At 39.8% G+C, this 25,935-nt stretch overlaps 1 protein-coding gene across 9 annotated transcripts in view; it reads right to left on the bottom strand.

Moving 5' to 3' along the window:
- Window positions 1–23,283, bottom strand: part of KANSL1 (KAT8 regulatory NSL complex subunit 1) — a 175,165-nt gene extending 151,882 nt beyond the window's left edge. For 2 of the 9 annotated variants that reach the window (XM_033438978.2, XM_033438977.2), the window contains exons 1-2: window positions 22,389–22,600; window positions 21,442–21,580 (exon numbers count right to left, since the gene is read on the bottom strand). Coding sequence is in view for 3 of the 9 variants with exons in the window: in XM_049701421.1 (XP_049557378.1) it covers window positions 21,442–21,464 (23 nt within the window). In the remaining 6 variants the exon portion in view is untranslated. Of the gene's footprint in view, window positions 1–21,441; window positions 21,581–22,388; window positions 22,604–23,180 lie in introns of those variants that run through there. The other 7 variants (XM_033438975.2, XM_049701413.1, XM_049701421.1 and 4 more) reach the window with 6 other exon arrangements.
- Between the last annotated feature and the right edge of the window lie 2,652 nt (window positions 23,284–25,935).

The raw sequence follows: 25,935 nt of genomic DNA, 5'->3' as shown, positions 1-25,935 counted from the left end.
CCACTGTATCACCTGCCTTCCAGAGTTAGAGCCTCCCAACAGAAACATGCTACTCACCTGGAGAGTAAGAAGTGCAAACATGACAAAGGTATTAAACCTGAACAATACTACCAATTCAGTTTCACCAGTATCAAGATTTGGCCAAGGTAAGTAAGAGAAAATCCTCACATTGTTTACAATAAAGCACAAAGATCAAGATTTTTTTTCACTAAATGGAGGTCTCAACTAATTCACAATATCATATATTCTTATGTATTCAGTCCAATAGCGACAAACTTTCAGTAAGATTAAACAACTTAAGGCATTTGAAAAACTTTTCAATGACAAAGTATTATAAGAATGCATGGTATTCCTTAGTTTCAATCCCACCCAAAAACAAGATAATTTTCTTCCTCATACTAAAGATATATAGGCTCTGGAATTTAGAGAAAGATACTATCTTACCATCTCACCATAGAAGTGATCCAATAACTCATTGAGAAGAAAAACTAATCTTTAGGCAGACTCATGATTTAACCGTGTTAGTACTGAGAACAGTAACTAAAGTTACAGATTAACCCTGAAAGCACTCCTCAATCTAGAAATAATTTATTTGGGGATATTTAAGAAGACAGTACTAAAATTCAACTGAATACAACTGTATCACTTAAAGAAACAAGTCAGGTTCTCCCAGGCCATCAGCTATGTTAAGACTTAACATCCAAGATTGATGGTTTTCTCCTGTGCAGTCCCAGATTTCAAAGTAGGTACACAAGCACTGACTTCTAATACACGCAGTTTAACCAGAACTTTACATGAATATTTTAATAAAGTTTCTCAAGGAGTTAAATTAAACAAACATACAAAAAACTACTGATTAAATAGACTGATTATTTAGGTGGATTTTAATAAATTCTAATGCTTTGAACTTTAGTATAGAACGTTTTAAAATTCTCCAATAATTAGAATTAACCGAAAAAGTTAACTGACCAAACATAACAGGAGTATTTTAATATACTGATTTTGCAGATAAGGCAATGTCAGATGAAAGAATCTGCATAAGACCTAAACACTGTATTAGATAATAAATGTCAGAACATGCCCCAAATTTACCAAGAAACTGCCTGGCTTCTTTTCCAAATGATACGTAAAGGTAAACATGGAGAACTTCAAGGCAGCTGTGAGCACCCAAGTTGTGGAGGGCCTGATAGTCAGAAGGGGAAAAAATGTTCACAGAGAAAAGGAGGCAACAAGTGCACAAGGCAAAAGGCATTTTAAAAAAAATTTTTAAGTGAGTTGCTGAGTCCAAAGTTAAGATGCAACTTCTAAAATCTTGCTCTGATGGCATAGTGAACCTAGGGATTATGGAGATAGCACATCACACCTGCTCCCTCCAATAGAGAGAATGTCCATTCTTGGAAAGGACATTACTTTTTAAATCCACTGATTCCTGGATTCCTGAACTGGGTTCTCATGTAGTGTGCAGCATACAGCTATGGACTAGGAAGTAACTGAAGCCACTCAATAGACAGGAGACATCTTGCTGGAGTGTCAATTTAATCAAAGATTATAGTAAAATCAGATACACTTTGTTAAACACAAATATATTACAGAACAACATGCAAAATTCTCATTTTTTCAAGATAGAGAAGGAGTCTTCAGAGAAATGCTCTTTTTGTGACAAGCTGCTTTGGACAACCCCAGATCTTGACAGTACTTTAGGAGAAGCAATTGTAGATAAATATGCGTGCCCCAAAACCCTGAACGTGTAGTCCCTTTATACAAATGATGAAACCTGAAAACATCTAATGTAAAAATTGTTGTGGGTACAATATTATAAATGAGACCATAAGCTACTGAGAGAACATGACTGGAATTCAGGAAATGCTAAAGCCCCTGTCTTATCTCTGTCACTCATTTACTAAGAAATCATATATAATTTTCTTAACAGCACTCTTTTTTCATTTCTGAATTAGACTGAAAAAAATAATAGAACATAATATTCAGTATTTTCAGCCATATTCCAAATTCTCACAATCAAATTTAGAAACAAATTTATCTAACAAAATTGTCTCAAATGATCTAGCTCTAGCTTCAACTAATAGAACAACAACAACAAATAGCCTAATGAAACTATATCTTCTATGGTATAAAGAAGAAAAAAATCCTTCTGTGTAGAGGAGGAGAAAACCTACTCACACGTCCTAGAATTTCTATGGTGGCAATGTCAAAATGTGATCTTGCTGGTAACATTTAGGCTAGGGCATTGAATTTTTATAACATAACAGTAATACTTGTATTCCTGCCTTGAATGACTTTCTTTGATTTTTCAATAAAACTAGATATCCCCTTAAAGCCCTATTATTAATTCCCAATCATTCATAAACATTTACTGAGTGTCTACTGGATGCTAAACACTATAGTACCCCTGGAAAAAAATGCTAAGTCACCATCATAGACTATGTGGTAGCCAAAAAAAAAAAAAAAATCCTTTCTATTCACTGATATTTTAAACAGTAATTCAAAGCCAAGAAGTAGTAAGAGAACAATCAGCAAAATTTTAGTGCTTTATGCTTCCAATTCAACTCTCTTCTGGCCCTTTTGGGAAGCTTTTGTAGACCACCCTAAGAATGCTAAAATTAGGTGTTATTTATGGCATAACTAGAATGAGGTAACAAAACAAGTACCTCAAAAATAAAACTAAGAGAAGAGGTTAAGGGAACCAAGTAGGAGACAAGGATCTCAAGTGCCAGACTTGGTACCTCTACCCTGAATGCCTCAAGATAGGGAAAAGGTCAAGAAAAGGAAAATTTGTGACCTAGTCCAACTGTATTTAATTCTACATCTTTCTTTCTTTTTTTTTTTTAATTTTATTTATTTATTTATTTTGGCTGCATTGTGTCTTCGTTGCTGCACACAGGCTTTCTCTAGTTGTGGCGAGCAGGAGCTACTCTTTGTTGCAGTGCGCAGGCTTCTCATTGAGGTGGCTTCTCTTGTTGCAGAGCACAGGCTCTAGAGAGTGTGGGCTTCAGTAGCTGTGGCACATGGGCCCAGTAGTTGTGGCACACGGGCTTAGTTGCTCCGCGGCATGTGGGATCTTCCCGGACCAGGGCTCGAACCCATGTCTCCTGCATTGGCAGGCAGATTCTTAACCACTGCGCCACCAGGGAAGCCGTACATCTTTCTTTCATTCCCAAATATTTGCTCTTGCCCCGTGGGAAGGCTTCTAGATTTCTTGTGATTGCCACAAATTTAATAACTCATAATTTCTTAAACATTAGTTGTATTAACTATTATCTTCATTCAGTAATTAGGCAATTAGAATTTAATATTGCTAAATGAATGTCCAAAATTAAACCAAAATTATTTCAAGATGAAGTGAGAATACATCTTAACTCATTTGATAAAGCTGTTATCACCCTGACACCAAAACCAGACAAAGACAGCACAAGAAAACTACAGACCAATATCGTTTATGGATATAGATGTAAAAAATCCTCAACAAAACACCAGCAAGTGAATCCATCAACATAAGAAGGATTGTACACCTTTGCTAAGTGTGATTAATTCAAGGAATTCAAGGCTGGTTTAATATCTGAAAGTCAATTAATGTAATACATCACATTAATAAGGAATAAAAACCATACGGGCTCCCCTGGTGGTACAGTGGTTGAGAGTTCGCCTGCCGATGCAGGAGACAAGGGTTTGTGTCCCAGTCCGGGAAGATCCCACATGCCACAGAGCGGCTGGGCCCGTAAGCCATGGCCACTGAGCCTGCACATCCGGAGCCTGTGCTCCGCAACGGGAGAGACCACAACAGTGAGAGGCCCACATACCGCACAAAAAAAAAAAAAAAACATGATCATCTCAATTGATACAAAAAAAGCATCTGACAAAATCCAACACCCTTTCATGATAAAAACACACAGGAATTGAAGGAAACTTTCTTAACCTGAGAAAAGGCATCTATGAAAAACCCACAGCTAACATCATACTTAATGGAGAAAGACTGAATACTTACTTTCTCCTTAAAACCAGGAACAAAACAAGGATGTCTGCTCTCAACACCCCTATTCAGCATTGTAGTAGAGGGCTTCCCTGGTGGCACAGTGGTTAAGAATCTGCCTGTCAATGCAGGAGACACGGGTTTGAGCCCTGGTCCAGGAAGATCCCACATGCTACAAAGGAACTAAGCCCATGCTCCACAACTACTGAGCCTGTGTAGAGGCTGCAAGCCACAACTACTGAGCCCGTGTGCCACAACTATGGAAGCCTGTGCACCTAGAGCCCATGCTCTGCAGCAAGAGAAGCCACTGCAATGAGAAGCCCACACACTGCAATGAAGAGTAGCCCCCACTCTCTGCAACTAGAGAAAAGCCCACTGAAGACCCAATGCAGCCAAACATAAATGAATAAATAAAATTTTTAAAGAAATACTGTACTAGAGATTCTAGCCAGGACAATTAGGCAAAAAAAAAAAAAAAAAAGAAAAAAGAAATTAAAAGCTTTCAGGTTACAAAGGAAAAAGTAAAACTACTACAATTTGTACATGACATAATCTTGTATATAAAAAATCCTAAGGAACCCACAAATAAACTATTAGCGCTAATAAACATATCCATCAATGTTACAGAATTCAAGATCACTATACAAATAAATACCAATTGTATTTTGATACAATAGCAACAATCTGAAATGAAATTAAGAAAACTCCATTTATAATAGCATCAAAAAGAATAAAATACTTAGAAATAAATTTAACAAAGAAAATATAAACCTTATAATTTGAAAACTACAAAAATTGTCACAAGAAGTTAAAGAAGTCCTAATTAAGTGGAAAGGCATCCCATGTTCATGGATCAGAAGATGTAACTTTGTTAAGATGGCAATACTTCCTAAATTGATCTACATATTAATTCAATTCCAGAATATCCAAAACAATCTTGAAAAGGAAGAGCAAACTTGAAGGACTCACACTTCCTGATTTCAAAACTTAATTCAAGGCTATAGAAATCAAAACAGTGTGGTATTGGCATAAGGACAGACATATAAATCAATGGAATATAGTTTAAGAGTCCAGAAACAAACACTCACATTCACAGTCAATTGACTTTTGACAAGGGTGCCAAGACAATTCAATGGGAGGCAAGTGAGGTAGGAGTGGGGTTGGATAGTCGTTTCAGCAAAAGGTCCTGGGGCAACTGGATATTCACATGCAGTAGAATAAAGTTGGACCCCTATCTCACACCATACACAAAAACTAACTCAAAATGTATCATAGACTTAAATATAACAGTTAAAACCATAAAATTCCTAGAAGAAAACAAGAATAAATCTTCATTATCTTGGGTTACACAATGGTTTTTAGACATGGTACCAAAAGCACAAATGACAAGAAAAAATAAGTAGACTGAACTTCGTCAAAATTATAAAATTTTGTGCATTAAAGGACCCCATCAAGGGACTTTCCTGGTGGCGCAGTGGTTAAAAATCCCCCTGCTAATGCAGGGTACACAGGTTCAAGCCCTGGTCCAGGAAGATCCCACATGCCACAGAGCAGCTAAGCCCACAAGCCACAAATACTGAGCCTGCGTGCCACAACTACTGAAGCCCACGAGCCTAGAGCCCGTGCTCCACAACAAGAGAAGCCACCACGATGAGAAGTCTGTGCACCACAACAAAGAGTAGCCCCTGCTCGCCACAAGTAGAGAAAGCCCATGCACAGTAACAAAGACCCAACGCAACCAAAAATAAATAAATTAATTAATTTAAAAAAAAAAGGACCCCATCAAGAAAGTGAAAACAGCCCATGAAATGAGAGAAAATATTTAAAATTCATGTGTGACAAGGGACTTGTATCCAGAATATATAAAGAACTCTTAGGACTCAACAATAAAAAGACAATGGAGTTTAAAAATGGCAAATAATGTGACAGAAATAGACATTTCTCTGAAGATACACAAATGCCTCATAAGCATATGAAAAGAGCCCATCATTTGCTATCAGAAAAATGAATTCAAAACCACAATGAAAAAAGAAAAAACCACAATGAGATACCCCTTCACACCCACTAGCATGGCTATAATCAAAATGATAAACAATTACAAGTGTTGACAGGATGTGGAGAAACTGGAACCCTCACAATGGGGTATATCCATACAATGGAATATTACTCAGCCATAAAAGGAATGAAAAGCTGATATATGATACAACGCGGATGAACCTTGAAAACATGCTAAGTGAAAGAAGCTAGTCACAAAGCAGCTCATACTGTATGATTCCATCTATATGAAATGTCCAGCAAGGACAAATCACAGAGACAGAAACTAGATTAGTGGCTGCCAGGGGCTAGGGGACAAAGGGAAATAGAGAGTGACTACTAATAGATACAGGGTTTCTTTTGGGGGTGTTGGAAATGTTCTAAAATTAGTTTGTGGTGATGGATGCACAACTCTGTCAATACACTAAAAAAAAATTGTATGTTTTAAATGGGTAAATTTTATGATATGTGAAATGAATATCAGTAAAGCTGTAAAAAAAAAAAAAGATGAAGCCAAAATAATACTTAATTTCTAAACTTCACTGTGCAAAAACAATGTTAAACTACTTGTAAAAATATCAGAAGACAAGCCGTAATTCTGCAATTTATTTCCACTTGAGAGATTACCTCAGAGCACTAATATGCTTCCATGTTACACTTGCAACCTCACTGCCAGCAGTGTATATAAGCAAAAGTTAGGTCCTCGTCAAACTCAAGTTATTCAACTTACTCAAGTAAATTATTCTAAATTACTTTATGTAAGAATGAAATGAGGAAGATACAACATGTCATAGATAAAATCAGTCATCTATAGGAATGATACCAACTAGGACATCAGTAAGCCAGTGAAGAGTTTAAAGAACACAAAATCCTATTCCTGGAAGAGTTATCTTCAGTGAGATAGGAGTGGAATGTATTATTATTTTAAAAGCTTAAACAAAAGTAGCAATACTATACTCTGCCCAAAGATTATTATAACAGATGGTTGGCAAGGCTTCTGTAAAAGGGTAGTTCAAAGAGAAAAAACTTGGCTTTGTCATTCCCAGTTCTACCTGGAGTATAAAGAAAACTGCCCTGGTTCACAAATACAGGATCTGAGAGGAAAAGCATGTGCTGAACAGGAAAGAATATGCTGATCAGTCAACTCATTTCTGAGCCAGATTGATCATTTTATTTTTGCCCCTATAATTCAACAATTTATTTTTGTTTCATAGTCCAATCAATATAGATGTGATTAGCAGATGAACTATCCCCTAGCAATCAACAGATTGATGTGATTAATGCTAGACTGGCATTCAAGTTCTAGTTCTACCACCAAGCAGTGATGTGACTTAGGGCAAATGACTTCACTGCTCTCAGTTTCCTCATGTAGAAAACAAGACAGCCTGACTAACTTAAACCAAGGTTTCTTTTCAACTCTAAAGCTCAATGATTCAGAAACCTGAAAACTACAATAGTAACAATGATGTGTGGTTCAAGAATCTGTGTGTTCAACACTACAAAACTTCTTTGAAGGGAACTGATATAAAAATTTAAATAACACAATAAATGCTTTCATAAAAAAAAAATTAGAACCTACTAAGACATACACATATAACAGAACTTGGTTCTAAATTATAATCAGAAACTGACATATGTGACTCACTAGTAATAGAGATAAGAAACACACTTAACCAATATTCTGTAAAGTCAGGAAAAACTAAAAATGTATTATATGGTTACCCAATTTTAGAAGGAAGATCTAGACTTTGGCTAGATAAAACTAAAGTTATGTTTAAAAGGCAAATGTGTAATACAAAGCATAGAGATGGACTTTAAAAATACTTGACTGTAAGAAAGCAAAAAAGTCAGATGCTCTAACAAAATGTTTAAATTGCTAAGTAGTGTGGGGGGAGCGGAGGAGAGTAGGGGTGGGGAGAGGAGAAGGAAAATAACTTTTCTCAAAATAGACAATAAAAATGAGGAAAAGCAATAAAATACCATAAATTATAGCAGATCAGGAGAACTAAGGCCTCTGTAGGCAAAACAACAATTAAAGCCTTGCAAGAGGAACTTCCCTGGTGGTCCAGTGGGTAAGACTCTGAACTCCCAATGCAGGGGGCCCAGGTTTGAACCCTGGTCGGGGAGCTAGATCCCGCATGCATGCTGCAACTAAGAGTTTGCATGCTGCAACCAAAGAGTCCGTGCGCCACAACTAAAAGATCCCACAACTAAGATGCAGCGCAGCCTAAATAAAATAAATAAATAAATATTTTTAAAAATATAATAAATAAGGCTTCCCTGGTGGCGCAGTGGTGAAAATCTGCCTGCCAATGCAGGGGACACGGGTTCAAGCCCTGGTCTGGGAAGATGCCACATGCCGCGGAGCAACTGGGCCCGTAAGCCACAACTACTGAGCCTGCGCGTCTGGAGCCTGTGCTCCGCAACAAGAGAGGCCGAGATAGTGAGAGGCCCACGCACCATGATGAAGAGGGGCCCCAGCTTGCCACAACTAGAGAAAGCCCTCGCACAGAAACGAAGACCCAACACAGCCATAAATTAATTAATTAATTAATTTAAAATATATATATATATATGATAAATAAATAAACCTTACAAGAAAATGCAAAGCCACAGAGAGGTGGTTTAAATATATAAAAAGCCAGATGCTGAATAAAGACTGGATGGAGCACTTGATAAACAGGGTATAAACAGTGATAAGAGCAAGACAACTGACAGGCCTAACTGTAATTTGCTTCAATACTTACTGAAGAAGATATGAGGAAGAAATCTATTTCTACTTTAAAGCATATGAATCACTGACAGTGAATCAAATTCATCATTAAACAAACAAGATGCTTCCAAACTAATATATCAGATGATAGGTAGTCATGAAGTCTCAAAGTACTCGCATTTTAGAAGAATTTATTTATAAAATTATAAAATTGCAAGGAAGAACCTACTGACAGTCATCTGAGAGAAGTGACCTCCAATAAGACATAAGAGGACAGAATCCAGATCTCTTTCCTTTATCAACAACATTTACCCAGCCCCTTGCTCAACTCCTGGCATATTTTGGCACTCAATAAATATTTGCTGAACAAAAATGAACAAAAACATGCCATCAATATAACTCCAATCTATACAAGAGAAAGGCTCTGGCTGTGAGCTTCAAATCGGTCAAACTGGCAAACCTCTACTAGAGGATGAGATCAGAAGACATATCAGCATAAATAACCTTCTGAGGAAAAGACAAACATGTTTTCTAAAAGAAGAAATCACACCACACCAGTCTACCCAAATTCTCTGAGGAGAAAGTATATAACTTATTTAGGCTTTTATAAAAGTCTTGATAAGAGTCTAAATAAAAGGCTATTTTTAAAAAGCCTGAGTGGCCACAGAGTTGAGACTATTTCCCGTGGATGGGGTGTGGTTTATGAGACTGACACACCGTGTACTGCGCAAAGGGGGCAGGTTTACACAGGGCATGACGCATAGAAAACTATGGGTGGACGGACGCTAAGGTACTTCCCCGGGAAGTATAAGCAGACGATTGATGTTAGATAATGTTTTAGAAATGCTATATTTAACATTTACATAAATTATATGAAAGGTGTACAGAGAATTCCCCATCTTGCAGATGGAATGATGAGCTTCCTGACAGTGAAATATTGCACTAAGTTGGAAAAATAAGGGAACTGAGAGGTGGAAAAAAATTTTAAGTATATCAAATGAGAAACATTTGCAAAAACTAGGATGTATTTTCAGTTTAGAGAATACTTTGCAAGCATGAAAGGTATCTAAATATCTGCAGGGCTGTCCAGCAGAAGAGAAACTAGAGTTGCTCCAGGCAGTTCCCGTGTAGACAAAATTAGGCCCAAAGTGGAAACTGCAGAGGGACACATTTCAACTAACATAAGGTCAAGCTTTCTAAGCACCAGACCAGACCTAACTGAAAGGGTGATTCTTACTCTGAATTATCTCTTAAGAGCCCGCTGAGATACAAGCGCCTAAAGTACTGCAGGCACGAAAACAGCAGGTATTAACAGCATGCAGCATGGAAAAACGAAAAGTAAAGCATTTACAGGAAAAAAAATCCAAGTTGTACCTAAAGGATGCATGCCTTCTAGTTAAAAAAGAAATTTTTGAATAATTACAGAATGTTACCTAAAGACAATGTGATTTTTGTATGCAAAGCGGGGAGGGATTGCAAATTCTACTGCCAACAAGGAAAAGACCGTGAACAGAACATATTTTCCTATCCTTCTAACAAATCATAATTTTAGCTATATCTGAAATGCAGTTATGATTGGTTACCATAAATCCAGAAAGGCAAAGCAATGCTGACAAAGATCCAGAAAAGTATACGTAAATGGAACGACTAAGAGGCTGAAGGAGATGTCACTGGAGATTACATTTTAAAATCAATCTTCAACTGAGAAACATGAAAGCCAAGGGGCACTATGATCAAAATCAGAAAATGTATCAATATGGTAAATACTAATTTATTCACCAAATCTTGGTACAATACCTTAAGCTTTTAAACTTGAAAAGGTAGATCTTTTTTTCCACAAAAGACAGAAAGAAAGTTGTAGAACGTGTTATCACCAAGCAGTATTTAGGGTTAAGAATACTCAAGAAGTATACAAATTTATGTATATTAAGTCCATTCTGGGCTCCTACAGGATAGAAGAAACATCTGAGGTGAGGCCTTAAGTTTCTGAGGTTAACAGCTTATAAGATAATTGCCTCACATCAAAACATTCCTTGGTGCCAACTGAGACATGACAATTGGCTGACAGCCCCCTAACAGACTCAGTAAGGCTTGCTGGTATAGTTCTTTTTATTTTTATTATAATTTTAAAAATTTTTTTATTTTTCTTTATTTTTGGCTGCATTGGGTCTTTGTTGCTGCGCGCACGCTTTCTCTAGTTGCGGAGAGCAGTGGTTTCTCTTGTTGCAGAGCATGGGCTCTAGGCTCGCGGGCTCAATAGTTGTGGCTCGCAGGCTCCAGAGCACTGGTCAGTAGTTATGGTGCATGGGCTTAGTTGCTCCGCGGCATATGGGATCCTCCTGGACCAGGGCTCGAACCCATGTCCCCTGCATTGGCAGGCGGATTCTTAACCACTGCGCCACCAGGAAAGCCCTATAGTTGTTTTTAGTCCTTTATCTATGTACAGTTGACCCTTGAACAACACAGGTTTGAACTGGTCCACTTATACTCGGATTTTTTCCAATCAATACATACTATGCAATGCTCAATTGAATCCCTGGATGTGGAACTGCGGATACAAAGGGCCTACTGTAAAGTTTTATGTGGATTTTCTACTGCACAGAGGTCAGCGCCCCTAATTCTTGCATTGTTCCATGTGTGTTATATATATACATATATATATGTGTGTGTGTGTGTACCTTCTTTATCTTTTATATATTTAGAATCCTTATATATCTGTATATCCTGAATTTTTCATTTATCATATACTCAACATTCTAAGACATTAAAAGTTCTTTAAAAATAGTTTATGGGCTTCCCTGGTGGCGCAGTGGTTAAGAATCCGCCTGCCGATGCAGGGGACAAGGGTTTGTGCCCTGGTCCGGGAAGATCCCACATGCCGCGGAGCGGCTGGGCCCGTGAGCCATGGCCGCTGAGCCTGCGCGCCCAGAGCCCGTGCTCCGCAACGGGAGAGGCCACAACAGTGAGAGGCCCACGTACAGCAAAAAAAAAAAAGTTTTATGGCTGTATAATAATTCACCCTTAAATACTCCATAATTTACCCATTAATCTCACTGCTCATTCAAGTTTATTCCCAATTCTCACTTGTATAAATAATGCTACAATGAATATCTTTGTTCACAAATCTTTCTATATATCTCTATATTTTCCCCCTTAAGATAAATTCCTAGAAGTGGAATTACTTAGTTAAAAGACAGTTTAAGGTTTTTTGATATATGTTGCCAAAATACCTTCCAGAAAAATTGGGCCCAATGCACACTTCCACTAGCAGTTTTAGAGACTGCCCCCTCACTACCTTTGACCATACAGTTCAATTGCCAATTTGATAGGTTAAAAAAAAGTAGTATATCATTTTAATCTGAATTCCTTTGATTACTTATCAGAATAAAAATGTTTCTTATATGCTTCTTGGTCACTTGTGTTTCTTCTTTGTGAACTCTGATCATGACCTTTGTCAGTAAGGCATTTTTACTTTCTTTGGGCCTTGACAAACTGAAAACCAGCTGAGATGGAGTCACATATCAGTGACTTCGGCTCCCCCTGCTGGCCAAAAAATTACTACCATGGTCAAGACCTAGATTAAAGTACCACGTAGACTACACTTAAAAGCTTGCCATTTTCTGGGCTGCTGCTACGAACGCAATTTATACACCGTGATAAAAGATAAAACATTATGTGTCTAAACCCATATTTAACAGAGCTGTGATGGGAAAGGAGAAAGGGGACACCTGATCACTAATGTTTAATGATTAGTGTCACAAAAATGTTTAAATTATAATCAGTTCACTGCCAAATTACTACCTGGATGGAACATTACAAGCATAAAATTCATTTCTCTATACTTTATTTTTACTACTGTTATTTTTTTTTATGGCCGCACCACGTGGGTACTTTCAGTATCTTAGTTCCCTGACCAGGGATTGAACCCAGGGCCACAGCAATGAAAGTGCCCAAGTCCTAACCACTGGACCACCAGGGAAGTCCCTATACTTTATTCCAACAATGTAAAAACATTCTAGTTGCCAGATGACCCTGGTTGTCAGCACACTGGTTCTCTTTTTTAAAAGCAAAAATAAGAAAACAAAAACACCTATGCACCCTTCATCATTCAATGAACGATTTAAAAACAAAACCCTCTTTGTAACCCTTATTCCAAAGCTACAAAGCTGCTCACACTAAACAGATTGGGTCCTATAGTTCCAAAGGGTAAGGCCAGGATTGGCGAATGGATGTAACTAACTCAGCTTTCCCACTGATACCCTCTTAAAGATGCACTTCACAGGTTGGGCAGTGCAGTGCTCAGACCATTCATTCATTCAACACACATTTACTACATGTCATCACTTTGCAAGCAGTCATGATGAAAGACAGGACACAGCCCCTACTCTCAAAGAACTTGGAGACTAGCTGCGTGGAGAAGCAAACCTGCAATCACTGTACAACAGAAGTGCTAGGGATGCACACACAAAGGCAAAGCCTGGGTACGTAGGAAGCTCTCCACGTTAGTTACTGCTGTTACTACACCTCATTGTTATTAAAGAACTAGGACAAGTATGTTTCTAGAACAGGGTAGGAGGTCACTTTAAACAGTGGCAACTGCTTGTGTGAAGGCCCAGGGGCAAAGGAGCAACAAGGTGTACAGAAGGAACTACAAACAGCAGCTTAACGCTGCTGAGCGCAGACAGCTCAGGAAGGAGCAGAGGAAGTGATCTGGGCCAAGGGCCTGTGTGCTTGGCAAGTGTTTGAACTTCACCTCGAAAGCCAGGTAAGCCATAGGGAGGAAACATATGGTCATATGAGGAGACCATTTAGCGCTGGGAAAAACACATTTGCAGATCATCAGTATATGGATGTGGGACTCATACAGAGTGAGACACAAATCTAAGATGTTACTCAGGAACTACATAGGCTGGGAGGAGAGAAGGCCAAGGGAAGGCAAACACTGACTGAAAGAGAAAAAATGTCTGCAAAGAAAACTGAGAAAGAACAGCCAGAGATGACAGCGATACCGGAAAGAGCCAGCACTCAGATCATCTGTACTGTACTGTGTGCCAGGCACTCATCTATATGCTTTTCATGTATTAATTCATTTCCTCCTCACGACAGTCCTGTAATGTTAAGTGCCATTATTTTTAATATTATTTTTCTCATTTTTCAGGTGAGGTAACTGAGGCACAGAGAGGCACACAGTAAGTGCAGAGCTGAAATCTGAATCTAGGAGACTCACTGCAGAGTCCATGTTCTGTATCACAACTCTACAGTGCCTTTCAGAAATGACGACAGGAAGCCAGGAGGGACCACTACCACCACAGCCGGGGAGAACGGTCCACGGCGTCAAAGACCACAAGGAGGCCTCAGAAGATAAGTGCAGAAAGGGATGACTCTGTATGGACAGGTACAGTGGAACACATAGGAAGAAGCTACACAAATACTTCATTGGCAAAGGGACCAGTGGTCGCAGTTCAAGGGTTTTGCGTTCGTAAAGTGAGAGACTTGAGTGTGTTTATAAGCTGAGGGACAAGAGCCAACAGGGAATGGGAGGGTGAAAATGGGTTGGGAAAAGGTACAAATGACAGCCAGAGGTCCCTACAAGGAGGAAGAAAACAGCTCAAGAGACCAGAGAGGTGGCCTAGTATAAGAAGAAACAAATACAGGGACAGTGTTGGGCCCAAGAAGAGTCCCTTCCCTGACAGGCTCTGTGCTCTATGACCGAAGAGGCAAAGTCACTGGGGGAAAGAGGTTTTCTTTGTAAGCAAGGCAGATGTTCCACTTCTGAAGAAGCCCCCACAGTCAGATGCTTTTAAAGGAACTTCCCTGGTGGCACAGTAGATAAGACTCTGCGCTCCCAATGCAGGGGGGGCCCAGGTTCGATCCCTGGTCAGGGAACTAGATCCCACGTGCATGCCACAACTAAGGAGCCCGTGTGCCACAAACAAGGAGCTGGCAAGCCGCAACTAAGGAACCCACAAGCCGCAACTAAGGAACCCACAAGCTGCAACTAAGGAGCCCGCCTGCCGCACCTAAGGAGCCCGCCTGCAGCAGCTAAGACCCGGTGCAACCAAATAAATAAATAATTTTTTTTAAGATGCTTTTAGAATTGTAACATTAATTTATATTCTTTATTTGATTCTTTTACTCCTGTTTTCACTCTTATCTAGCTGTCTCATTAAATTATGATCTAGGTTGCAAACATTTCACAAGATGACTTCTAAGCAAGAAAAAATCTAGCAAAAACTAAAATCACTAGACTGTTCAGAATAGAAAGATAATTTTTTTAAAAGATAATATTTTTCCATTTCTTCAAGTCAAGTACGTGAATATACTCTCTGAGCTTCCAGAACTTACTATGGCTACTCCCACTGTCCTCTGGAGCAAACCAGACAACAATGCCCAGAGCTGCTCTCCCGCTCACGGCTTGACTTCTCTCCCCAGCTCTGCCTCAGCCTGGTCAGCACTCTCTCTGGCCTAGTCAAATGGCCTCTCGGCCCACAGTCCAAACAGTTATCCAATATCATGAACTCCTTCACTTCAGGATAGGGAGACAGGAGAAGGAATTTGGGAACTAGCCTCTGATGACAACTAACAAAGCAATTTCATAACACATATTTATCTAAAGCAGTCCCAGACCACTGTAAAAATTGGATGAAAGCAATGGACCCTTCCTCTCCATAACATGCACACAGGCAAAACCACATCATTTTGCATCAGACTGTCAAAAAGCTGTCATCTTCATGTTATCTTATCCATAGAAAAGTCCCTCCAGCCATCGTTAAAGATCTATTTACTCTTCCTTGGCAAATAATTTATATAAGCTTAGTTTGCTGATATCCTAACCTACCACAGAAAGAAGGCATTAAAATAGAGGGGAGAGTTTCTGGAGGCTGGAACAAGGCCAGTAACAGCCAGATACTAAGGTAGGAGATCAGGAAAGTAGATAATCACAGACTAAAGAAAATGAAGACTAGCCCGAGGGTACGTAATACGTGCACACTACTCCATGAATACGGTTTATTTTACGGCCTCCAAAGGCACATGACATTTCAGCACAGTACAATAAGTGGTGGACATAGTGTAGATCTTCCGTAATTTTGAATTATTACTAAAAAATGAAATTTTGTTCAGAGCACTTTTTTTTTTTTTTAATTTGGCTGCGTGGCTTGTGGGATCTTAGTTCCCCAACCAGGGATCGAACCCAGGCCCTCTGCAGTGACAGCGAGGAATCCTAACCACTGGACCACCAGGGAATTCCCCAGAGTGCTTTCTTAAAGAGGCAGAAAAGCATGTAATACCTTTCAGAAAAATTTTCACCTAAGTAAACTTTTGAAGTTGTAACACTAGTTTCAGGAGAGGAAACCATCAAACAAAGGTACATACAGGCCAGTTGAGAAAGGTAAGATTTTAAAACAAAACAGAAAGGTCAGCAGCAGCCAGATTATCAGGAGTCTATAAGCTACATCAAAAAGGTTGAACTTTACCCTAAAGGCAAATAGGAGGGGAATGGAGGCAGAGGGCGGGCCAAATCAGTCAGGCCAGAGAAGGAACTTCCTCAAGGTCCTGCTATTTCTTGAATGACCCATACTGTCAACCCCCCAAAGAAGCTAAATGCTGGAGTATAACCATGCCGGCTTCTTCAAGTATGGCATCTAATTGAACATAAAACACCTCTTTATTCACACAGAGAAGGTGTTAATTCCACATTACTGAGTATCCTTAGCTCCCAAACCCCTCGAGAGAGAGATACCTGGGCTTAATTCTTACACAGTAAGGAAATCCCAATGTTTCATCAATTTCCACAAAGGATGAGACATGGAGAACAGACTGTAATCTTGACCTTAATTTTTCAAATCAGAATTTTACTGATAGCTAAAAGAAAAAGAATATTACCACCTTCTAAAGTTTCAATTTTATATAAATCTAAAGCTTCAATAACAAAATCTATATATTAAAGACAAATGAGATAAACAAGGTCCTACTGTATAGCACAGGGAACTATAGTCAATATCTTGTGAGAAACAATAATGCAAAAGCATCTGAAAAAGTGATTCAGGGGCTTCCCTGGTGGCGCAGTGGTTGGTAGTCCGCCTGCCGATGCAAGGGACGCAGGTTCGTGCCCTGGTCTGGGAGGATCCCGCGTGCCGCGGAGCGGCTGGGCCCACGAGCCGTGGCCACTGGGCCTGCGCGTCCGGAGCCTGTGCTCCACAATGGGAGAGGCCACAACAGTGAGAGGCCCGCTTACCGCAAAAAAAAAAAAAAAGGAAAAGTGATTCAGTTATATATCACTTTGCTGTACACCAGAAACTAACACAACATTGTAAATCAACTATACTTCAATAAAAATTAATTAATTAAAAAAATTAAAGAGACACCTAAAGAAATAATCTACTTCTTTAAATCATGTGACCAATTTGCACCAAAATTTTCATTTCCTATGTGTAGGTGTTGACGGTCTGCTACCCATGATGAGTAACATCAGTCTACAGGGCTGATGAGGCTAATGGATGTTGTCATGGGTTGAATTTTGTCCCCCACGAAGAAATTTTGTACTCCTAACCCCTAGTGCCTCAGAATGTGACCTTAGTTGGAGAAAGAGTCTTTACAGAGGTAATCAAGTTAAAATGAGCTCATTAGGATGGGACCTAATCCTGTATGACTGCTGTCCTTTTAAAAAGGAGAATTTTTGAACAAAAAAGACACATACACAGAGAGAACTCTGTGTACAGACTGGAGTTATGCTGCCACAAGCCAAGGACCTACCAGATGCTAGAGGAGAGACCTGGAAGAGTTCCTGCCCCAGCACCTTCAGATGGAGCATGCCCCTGCCCTCAGACTTCTAGCCTCCAGAACTGAGAGACAATACATTTCTGTTGTTTAAGCCACTTAGTTTGTGGAACTTTGTTATGGCAGCCCTAGCAAACAGATGTCATGAAGAAAATTAGCAGCTTGTGTTTATCGAGCACATACCAAGTGTTATTCTAAGCATTTTGCATCAACAAACTCATTTAGTCCTTACAAAATCTACCCTAGGATCTAGGTACTACAATTATACACTTTTCACAGATGAGGACACCAAGTCTCTAAAAGGATGAGACACTTGCCCAACATCAGGCAGAGCCCCCCACTATGACCACTAGCTATAATAATTACTAAACATATAATTATGTTTAGTAATTATTTTAATAACAGTAGTAATTCACTAAGCCAAATTGCAGATATAATATACACAAAGATCCTCTGAAGTAAATGTTAATTTCATTTCCAGTATAAAGGAGGACCCTGAACCTCCGGGAGATTTTAAAATTTCTTAAAATTGTCCCACATCACATAACCAAGAATGTGATAGTGTATCTAATTGCCAACTGGAGGGAATAAACAATGAAAATCTTTTTTTTACTAACACTTTAAGAGCAAGTGAAAGTTTTTAATGCCTGACCTTGCAATTCAATACTAGAAATATAAACCTATAAATTTGAAATTCTTCAAGATCCCAGGAGAAAATGTGCCCTAGATTACAGTACCCTTTGTATATGCATCCCTTCAACCACTGTCCAAGAGCTATCTGCCCTCTCATTTGTGGCCCCTTGACATTTCTCTGACTTCCAGACACAGAAGAAGAAAAGATGTAAGGACTGAAAGTTTTTAAAAAATTTTTTGTATTTTTTGATTTTGAATCAAACATCGGAAAGTGTGAAAAAAATACAATACAGCGATAAGTCTCCTTCCCACTCTGTCCTCTACCTGCCCAGTTTCTAGACTTAACAGGTAACCGATGTCACCATTTTCTTGTTTATTCTTCTGAAGTGTTTTTTTATGCATATACAACAAGCCAAATTTTCTTTTCTCTCTTCTTTTTTTTCGAAAAACACAAAGGGTAACATATCATACACACTTTGCATCTTGCTTTTATCGCCTAACCGTTTATCTTGGAGATCTTTCCATATCCTATTGGATCATATTTTAATTATGTCCTTTTGTTTGTCAAGAATACTTTTTACTTGTTTTCATCATAGTTCAGTCTAGCACACAAGGCACTAGCACACAGGCAACCAGCAGTCCCTGAGAGCTACCTGAGACAACTGATGGTGGTACCATATCACACACCAAAGACCTTGTATCTCTTCTCTCCATCTCACCTTCACTTTGATCTTTTCTCCAACTCGCCCAATTCTCCTCCTCCTCCTCCCTGTTCTTCTCCCATCTCACACATACCCTAACCCCGACAACTGTACATAAAAACACCAAACATCACTGATAATGCTTAGTCATGGCTAGCAATAAAAAAGCTGTAGACCCCTGATATAGAGAAAGGGGTAAATAACTCCATGGGAACTAATTAACAAGAGTGCCTTAGGGACTTCCCTGCTGGTCCAGTGGATAAGACTCCTCACTCCCAACGCAGGGGGCCCAGGTTCGATCCCTGGTCGGGGAACTAGATCCTGCATGCATGCCGCAACTAAGAGTCCGAGGGCCACAACTAGGACCCGGCGCAACCGAAATAAATAATTTTTTCTTTTTTTCTTTTTTTTAAAAAGAGTGCCTTAAATTGAGGAGCTTTTGTTTGGAGTTATTTTTCCTTTGTTATTTATGTTTCTTTTTGTACTTTGATTCTTGAAAAGGGTGAGTATTGGCACTATTTTCTATAAGCCTGGGAAAAGAAATAAGCACATACTGAGGTCTAACGTTTAAGTAATGCCTTATAGAACTAGAGTTCATTCTGAAATAAGATAATCAGAAACAAAGCGTAAGAACTATAGAAAATAAATATTTTGGCTCCAAAGTATACATTTTAATTAGCCTAACTTTTTTTATTTAAAAATAAGCAGTTGCAATCTGAAAACACATCTCAGAAACATTTTAAAGGTATTCACAAATGAAAAAGAGAAAAAGGTTCCCTCTCTCTTATTTTCCATCCTGCAAATTCAATGCTATCCTTTTCCCATCCCCCCCCAAAAAGTGCCTTTTTCCCCTGCCCAGATCAAACACTACAGTTTTTAAGGTTTTTTTTTAAAGTCATAAAAGGAGGAGGAAAATGTTAGCAAATAAAAAATTTGTTTAGACTCAGAAGAGGTCTTCCATTGATGAAAGGGTGAAATTAAGGCAGTCACATAACTACATTCTTAAGTAGTTAACAGGTGGTAACACACAGTATGGAGTACTGACTTCACTCTGTATTCCTGTCATTCCAGAGGGCTTCGGTGCAACTCCAAGGGTTAGTGCAGAACTTGCCCAGGTTCAGAGATTTAGAGGTAAAATGTCATATATAGATATACAGATATCTATATCTATATAGATATATAGATCTTAAAAAGCAGCCCTCTATGTATCTAATCCATTAGTTAAAACTGTAAAATAAAAATCTAATATATTGATCCCCAGTTCCTTGGGTTTCTACAGAACTAGAACCTGTGGATATCCCCTTGCCTGCTTCCTAAAGACAACAAATGCCGCCAGGTCGTGGCTCTAAACACTCAATACCAAAGAGAAATATTCTTGTACAAGGTCCTCCAGTTCCTATAGGTTCAGGACTTCTGGCTGGGTTTCCCTCCAACTCTACAGGGAGACTGGCTAGAAAAACTGTGTTTCTCTGGCTTCCTTTATACTAATATAAGCACTCCTCATCCAACAATAGCAGCTGGAACATAAATGAAGATGAGAACTCAGTCTACATTTACCTAAAGATTTCCCACAATCCAAATATTTAGTTTACACAGACTGCATTAATATCTGATTTATTCACTGCATTAATTTGGAATTCCACAGGACAGATTACCAGACAACAATCTTAACTACACTAGTATTTAGCTCTGAAGGAAGCAACCTGTGCCACCCCATGAAGCTGGTGGGGGGCTTCCATCACTCCTTATCCCTCCCCATCCTTCCTCCCATTTTCCTCCCTACGTGTATCTGAAGCTTTGTCCTCTGCTTAGTCCTAATGGAGACATATATGTACAAGAACTTGAAGTAGCCAAGAGACTGGAGAACCACCACATCACTGAGTGCTTTTTCATGTAAAGATCATCTGCCCACACTGCCCCCAAAGAGGTGCATCTTGTGAGATGAAACATGGCACAGAGTGCTACCTGTTGAGAAAAATGGTGTAAATTCGCATGCAAACGACCAGGGAATAGCAGGAGAACTCTCCAACAGAGATATACACATAAACTAACAGGTCTTAGAATGTTCTAACATACTAAATGAAGTTTCAGAGTAAATAAATGGCTAGTGACACATCTTTTGTAACACATGAATCAGCTACAGATTTGCAAGAGTGGGACACACCCCAGCACCTATGACACTAAAGTACCTGTTTGAAAGTGGACCTGGCTGTCTGAATTGCCAATCCATCCTACTGAGATTGGAACAGAATTTTACAACTATGTGGGTTGTCATAATTTAAAGTTAAAAAATAAACACATCATTTTCATGGAAATTAATTTGAGATTAATTTCATTAATTCATTCATTAAATGAATTCATTCATTAAATTCATTAATTCATTAATATTTTAACACCAATAATTAAGAACAGTAGCAACACAAAGTAAGGAGTAACTAATCAGTCCTAGGAAGCAAACACAACAGTTTTTTTGAGGGGAAGGAATGTCGGGTAAGAGGGTTGAAGAACTGCAAATTCAAGAACTAGAAAATCCTCAATGGTAAAGAAAAAGAAATAATATGAGGCCTTTAATTAAAAAAAAACAAAACACATCTTACCTTAAGAAGCATCCAAATAGCATTCATAGTGTCAGGAATAGTTCAGACAATACTCAGAAATGAGCAGGAAGGTAGTCTTAGTAATCCCCCAGTCACCAAGTACAAGCAGGTAAGAAAATCTTTTGTTTCAAGAAGGTATCTGAAAGAGAGGACTTTCATTTAGACTAAAAATAATGAAGAATAAGCAAATTAAAATGAATAAACAAATAGTTTACGCTATCTGGACAGAGATTTGAAGTACTGTTTGCCTCACCATCTTAAAAAGATGTAGAAAATACCATCCCCTTTGGAAAAGGACAAATGTGTGTGGTATAGGTATCTCCATATGTACGTAGAAATATATTTTTCCATAAAATTGGATTAAATGTATAACACATATTTTAGGTAATATAAAATTGCTTATCAAATAATTAGAAAGCCAAAACCATTTTTCCCAGATAGAAAAATGATTATCCAGGGTACTTCATAAACACTATTAAAAAATGATTTGTTAACTGATCACCTAAAAAAGCCCCTTGCCACGTTTAGTTTTATTTAATAAATTAAAACCTCTCTGATCATTCTGATTGTCCTAAATTTTCTTGAGTTTAAGTTGCAGAGCCCATTCTACATGAAAAGTAAAATCCATTCTTGACTAAAGTGCTACAAACAAAGACTCTTCTTTCCTAGAGATCTTTAAAAGCAAACCAAACAACTTAATTTTGAGGATGGGAGGGAGGCAAGTTTGTCTGGAGGTAGGAGGATGGATTAAATGACCTCTTGTAGGATCCTTGCCCACGTCCTAGGCCTGAATGAAAATTCCAGCTTAACCAGTTACTGCTTCGCTTAAAATGGAGGCTTGCCCGAGTAGGGACAAAAATAACAGCACCCACCTCTGTAAAATAAATTTCAAAAAATTCGAAGAATATACAGTACCCTCATTTTTAAGAAAAATTAAAAATAAAAACCTCTGGAGTGGATGTGTTCTTCCTATGCGTTTGCCACTTCGGCTTCGAAGACTTGGCATCACTCTCCTTACCGCTCGTCGGATTTTTTTTTTGGGGGGGGGAAGGTAGGGGGGAGTTTGACTCTTGACCCAAGTCTCGGGAGGGCTTAAGAGCCTCTCCATGATCCCCACCGCAAAAACCAAGGGGCGATGAGAAAGGGGAGAGCCCGAGTTCCCACCCCTCCCCCCACCCTGGACCCCAGTCCCAAACCTACCCCCTTTCCCACAGTGGGGCGACTCCTTCTGCCCCAAACCCATTGTTAGGGAGGGGGCGAAAGGGAGAGTGGGCTCATGGCAGGGGTGCCGGCGGCCGTTGCCCCGGCTCGCTTCAGGAGGGGGCGGCCCGAGGGATGCAGCTTCCCTTCCTCTCCGCTCGGTCCGTCCCACCTCGGCTCGGCCTGGCGCCCCGGGCTCTGCTCGGCGCCCCCGGCCCCGGGCCCGGCCCAGCCCGCCCCCAGAGCAACAGGGCCCCAGCCCCTCTGCCCGCAACCTGGGGCCCAGGCCTGCGGGTGGGCGCGGGGCGGGGGTCCCTGTGCCCCACACACGCGTCCCCGCTCCCCCAGTCCAGCCGCTTCCAGGGCCCTCGGCGGCGCCCGCTCCCCGGGCCCGTCGGCCCCCCGCCTCCTGGCCGGGCCGCCCCCCCGGGTTCCCGCGGTCGGGGCCTCCTACCCTTCTCCACCATCACCCCTACCGACTCGTGCCCCCACCCCTCGGGCACCAGTGCCAACGGCGGCTCCCCCGGCCCCGGACCTACCTGCACGGCTCAACCAAGCCTAGAAGTGGGGGCGGGGAATCTTCCGCCCTCCTATGTCTCTCATTGGCCCTTCCGGGGAACATCGGGAGCGCCATTGGCTGGTGGAGGATGTCCGTCAGAGCGGTGGGGCGGGACAGAAGCGGAGAGGGATGCTGGTGCCTCGGCGTCTCTGTCTCTGGGTATCTCTCTGTCTCTGTCTCGGCTCTTGGAAATGAGAGACATTTGGATGAGAGGACTGGAAAGGGGCCTCAGGTGGAAGGAACAGAAATAGGAATCCTGGCAGAGCTTCCCACCAGTCTGCCACTCCGAACCCCCTACCTAAGTCCCCTTGAGATCCTCTTACCCATCACCCCCAACCCCGGCCCCTCACCCTTGTAGGTTCTTCATCCAGGAAGCGATGTGATGAAAACTCGAGGCCGGAAGGCCACAGAGGGAGATTTTATATAGGTATATAAAATATCCACATACAAATACTTATATATAAAGTCAACCAGATATAAGGTCACTAGGGCCTGGAGAGGGAAGGGCACACATCTCACGGGCAAGGAAGGACTTGAGATATAGCCAAAATAAGAAAGAATCAAAAATCACTCTAAGAGCTGAAAACAGGAGGGGAGCTGAGGCGACCAGGGGGGAGGAAGACTTACATTTCACTGTATATCCTTTTGTATCTTTTTTCAGTACCATTCGCAAAGATTCCCATTTTTTGAATTTAATTAGCTTAAATTTTAAAATAATTCTAAGATTGCAAAACCAGGGGGACAGATAAGATGGTCGTCCAGGCAAAGTGGGACAACATGCAGATTTAGAGAGGAATTTTAGTTTTTAATATGTTCAGTTCCAGATACCGGTAGTAAACCAAGTAGAGGTGTCCCAGAGGCAAGTGGAGTTAGGAACCTTGGGAGAGGGCGGACTACGGGAGATTTGGAATTCTCCACCTAAATATGGTGATTAGTGACATGCTAAAGGATAAACTCCCCCATAGAAATGGAAAAAGACACCCACAGTAAGTTCAGGAGCGTGAAAAGAAAGAAAGAGGGTCAGTGAGACAAGAAGAACAGAATAGTGAAAAGGTATGAAAGTTAAGGGAGGAAGGGTCTCTGGAAAAATAAAATAATAAAACTATGAGAACCTCACAGGTGTTACGACTCACTTCAGGGACCCTCTAAGGCTCATTCAATAAGAATGAAAACTTTCTGTACACCTGAAACTAACACAACATTGTAAATCAACTATACTTCAATTTTTAAAAAGCTTTTTAATTAAAAAACAAAAAGAATGAAAGCCAAGAGAATACTCAAAAAGCAGAGTTCTTAACTTTTTCATACATGCACCCTTCTCAGAAGGTTTTTAAATGCATGACAAATATACACAGAAATTCAAAGGAAACCAATTACATTAAAATACAATTTTCAAGATATTTTTTAAAGTGTAACATAGCAATATATTGCTTTGTATTAAATCTATTAAATAATAAGATCTAGTGGCGGGCCTAATGACCACCATAATTTTGAGGTGGTAAATGAGTAAAAATAATATTTCAAGATATCCACAACTGTCATATAATAGGAAAATACCTGTGATTTCTATTGGTGACAAGATCACAGGTACTGCTAATACTACTTGGTTTGTTATCTCCATTCATAATTGAAGGAAATACTAATATCCTGTTTTTAATTTTCTGTTAGACTTTTGCAAAAATACAGGCATATTACCTTTTCTTGATCCAAGTTTGTGGATTTCCTAATCTATGGACCCCAGGTTAAGAAATCTTATCGGAAAGAAATCATTCTTCCCCTACCCACATAGGGATGTGACCCTGCTTCCCCCACCCCCATCTCTGTCTCTCTCTTACCCTTCCCTACTTGCTCCAAGCACCCTCTGGTTCCCAGTCCTGCCTGCAGATGTCTGACGGCTCTGTGACACTAAGAACAGGGGTGATGAATGAGGGTTGGAGGAAAGATATATATACACCTTATCTGTCTTCAAAGAAAAAAGAGAAAGCTCTGAGGTGTATTGCAGATCTGAAAAGATGGGGAAGAGGAGCCCAGGATGGGGTATCATTCACTACCAAGAGAGAAAACAAATTATAAAAAGAAAACATCTTTATCAGTTAAGAAAGAATCTTTTCTCTGAGTTTATTAATATTGCTCAAATCAGCCCTAGAGAACGTCTGCAATTCAATATCTTATTTCATAAATCTGTAAAATTGGGCAAAAAATAGTAAATACCTCCTAGGAGTTTTGGGAGGATTAAATTAGTTAGTACATATAATGGATTTAAAATAGTGCCTGACACAGGCTAAACACTCAGTTTTTAACTATCTTTATTATTACATTTGGCATGCTGCTTTCCAGCACATTCCATGAAAATTTCTGGTAAGATTGTTCATACTAATGACATATATAGTAGCAAACTGAGTGCTGTGAGGGTTAGCTCAGAACTCTTGCTTTTCATTTAAATGCTTCAAAATTAGAATACTCCATTTTTTCCAGGTACATTTTCATTCCTCTAGGCGGGGAATAACATCAGTGTCTCTTTAAAGGGATTGTAAACTTGGAAAAAAATGTCTGGCTACTCATATTACAAAGGGCTAATTTCCATAATGCTGTATATAAAGACCTCCTACAAATCAATAAATAAAGCCCAGCAATCCTTGTACACTGCTGGTGGGAGTGTAAACTGGTACAGCCACTTTGGAAACGACTTTGATATAATCCAGTAAAAGTTAAGATATACATACTCTATCAGAGCA

This window comes from Orcinus orca, chromosome 19 (assembly GCF_937001465.1).
Source record: "Orcinus orca chromosome 19, mOrcOrc1.1, whole genome shotgun sequence".
In the NCBI taxonomy this organism is placed as follows: domain Eukaryota; kingdom Metazoa; phylum Chordata; class Mammalia; order Artiodactyla; family Delphinidae; genus Orcinus; species Orcinus orca.
This window is presented reverse-complemented; position numbering and strand designations above follow the sequence as displayed.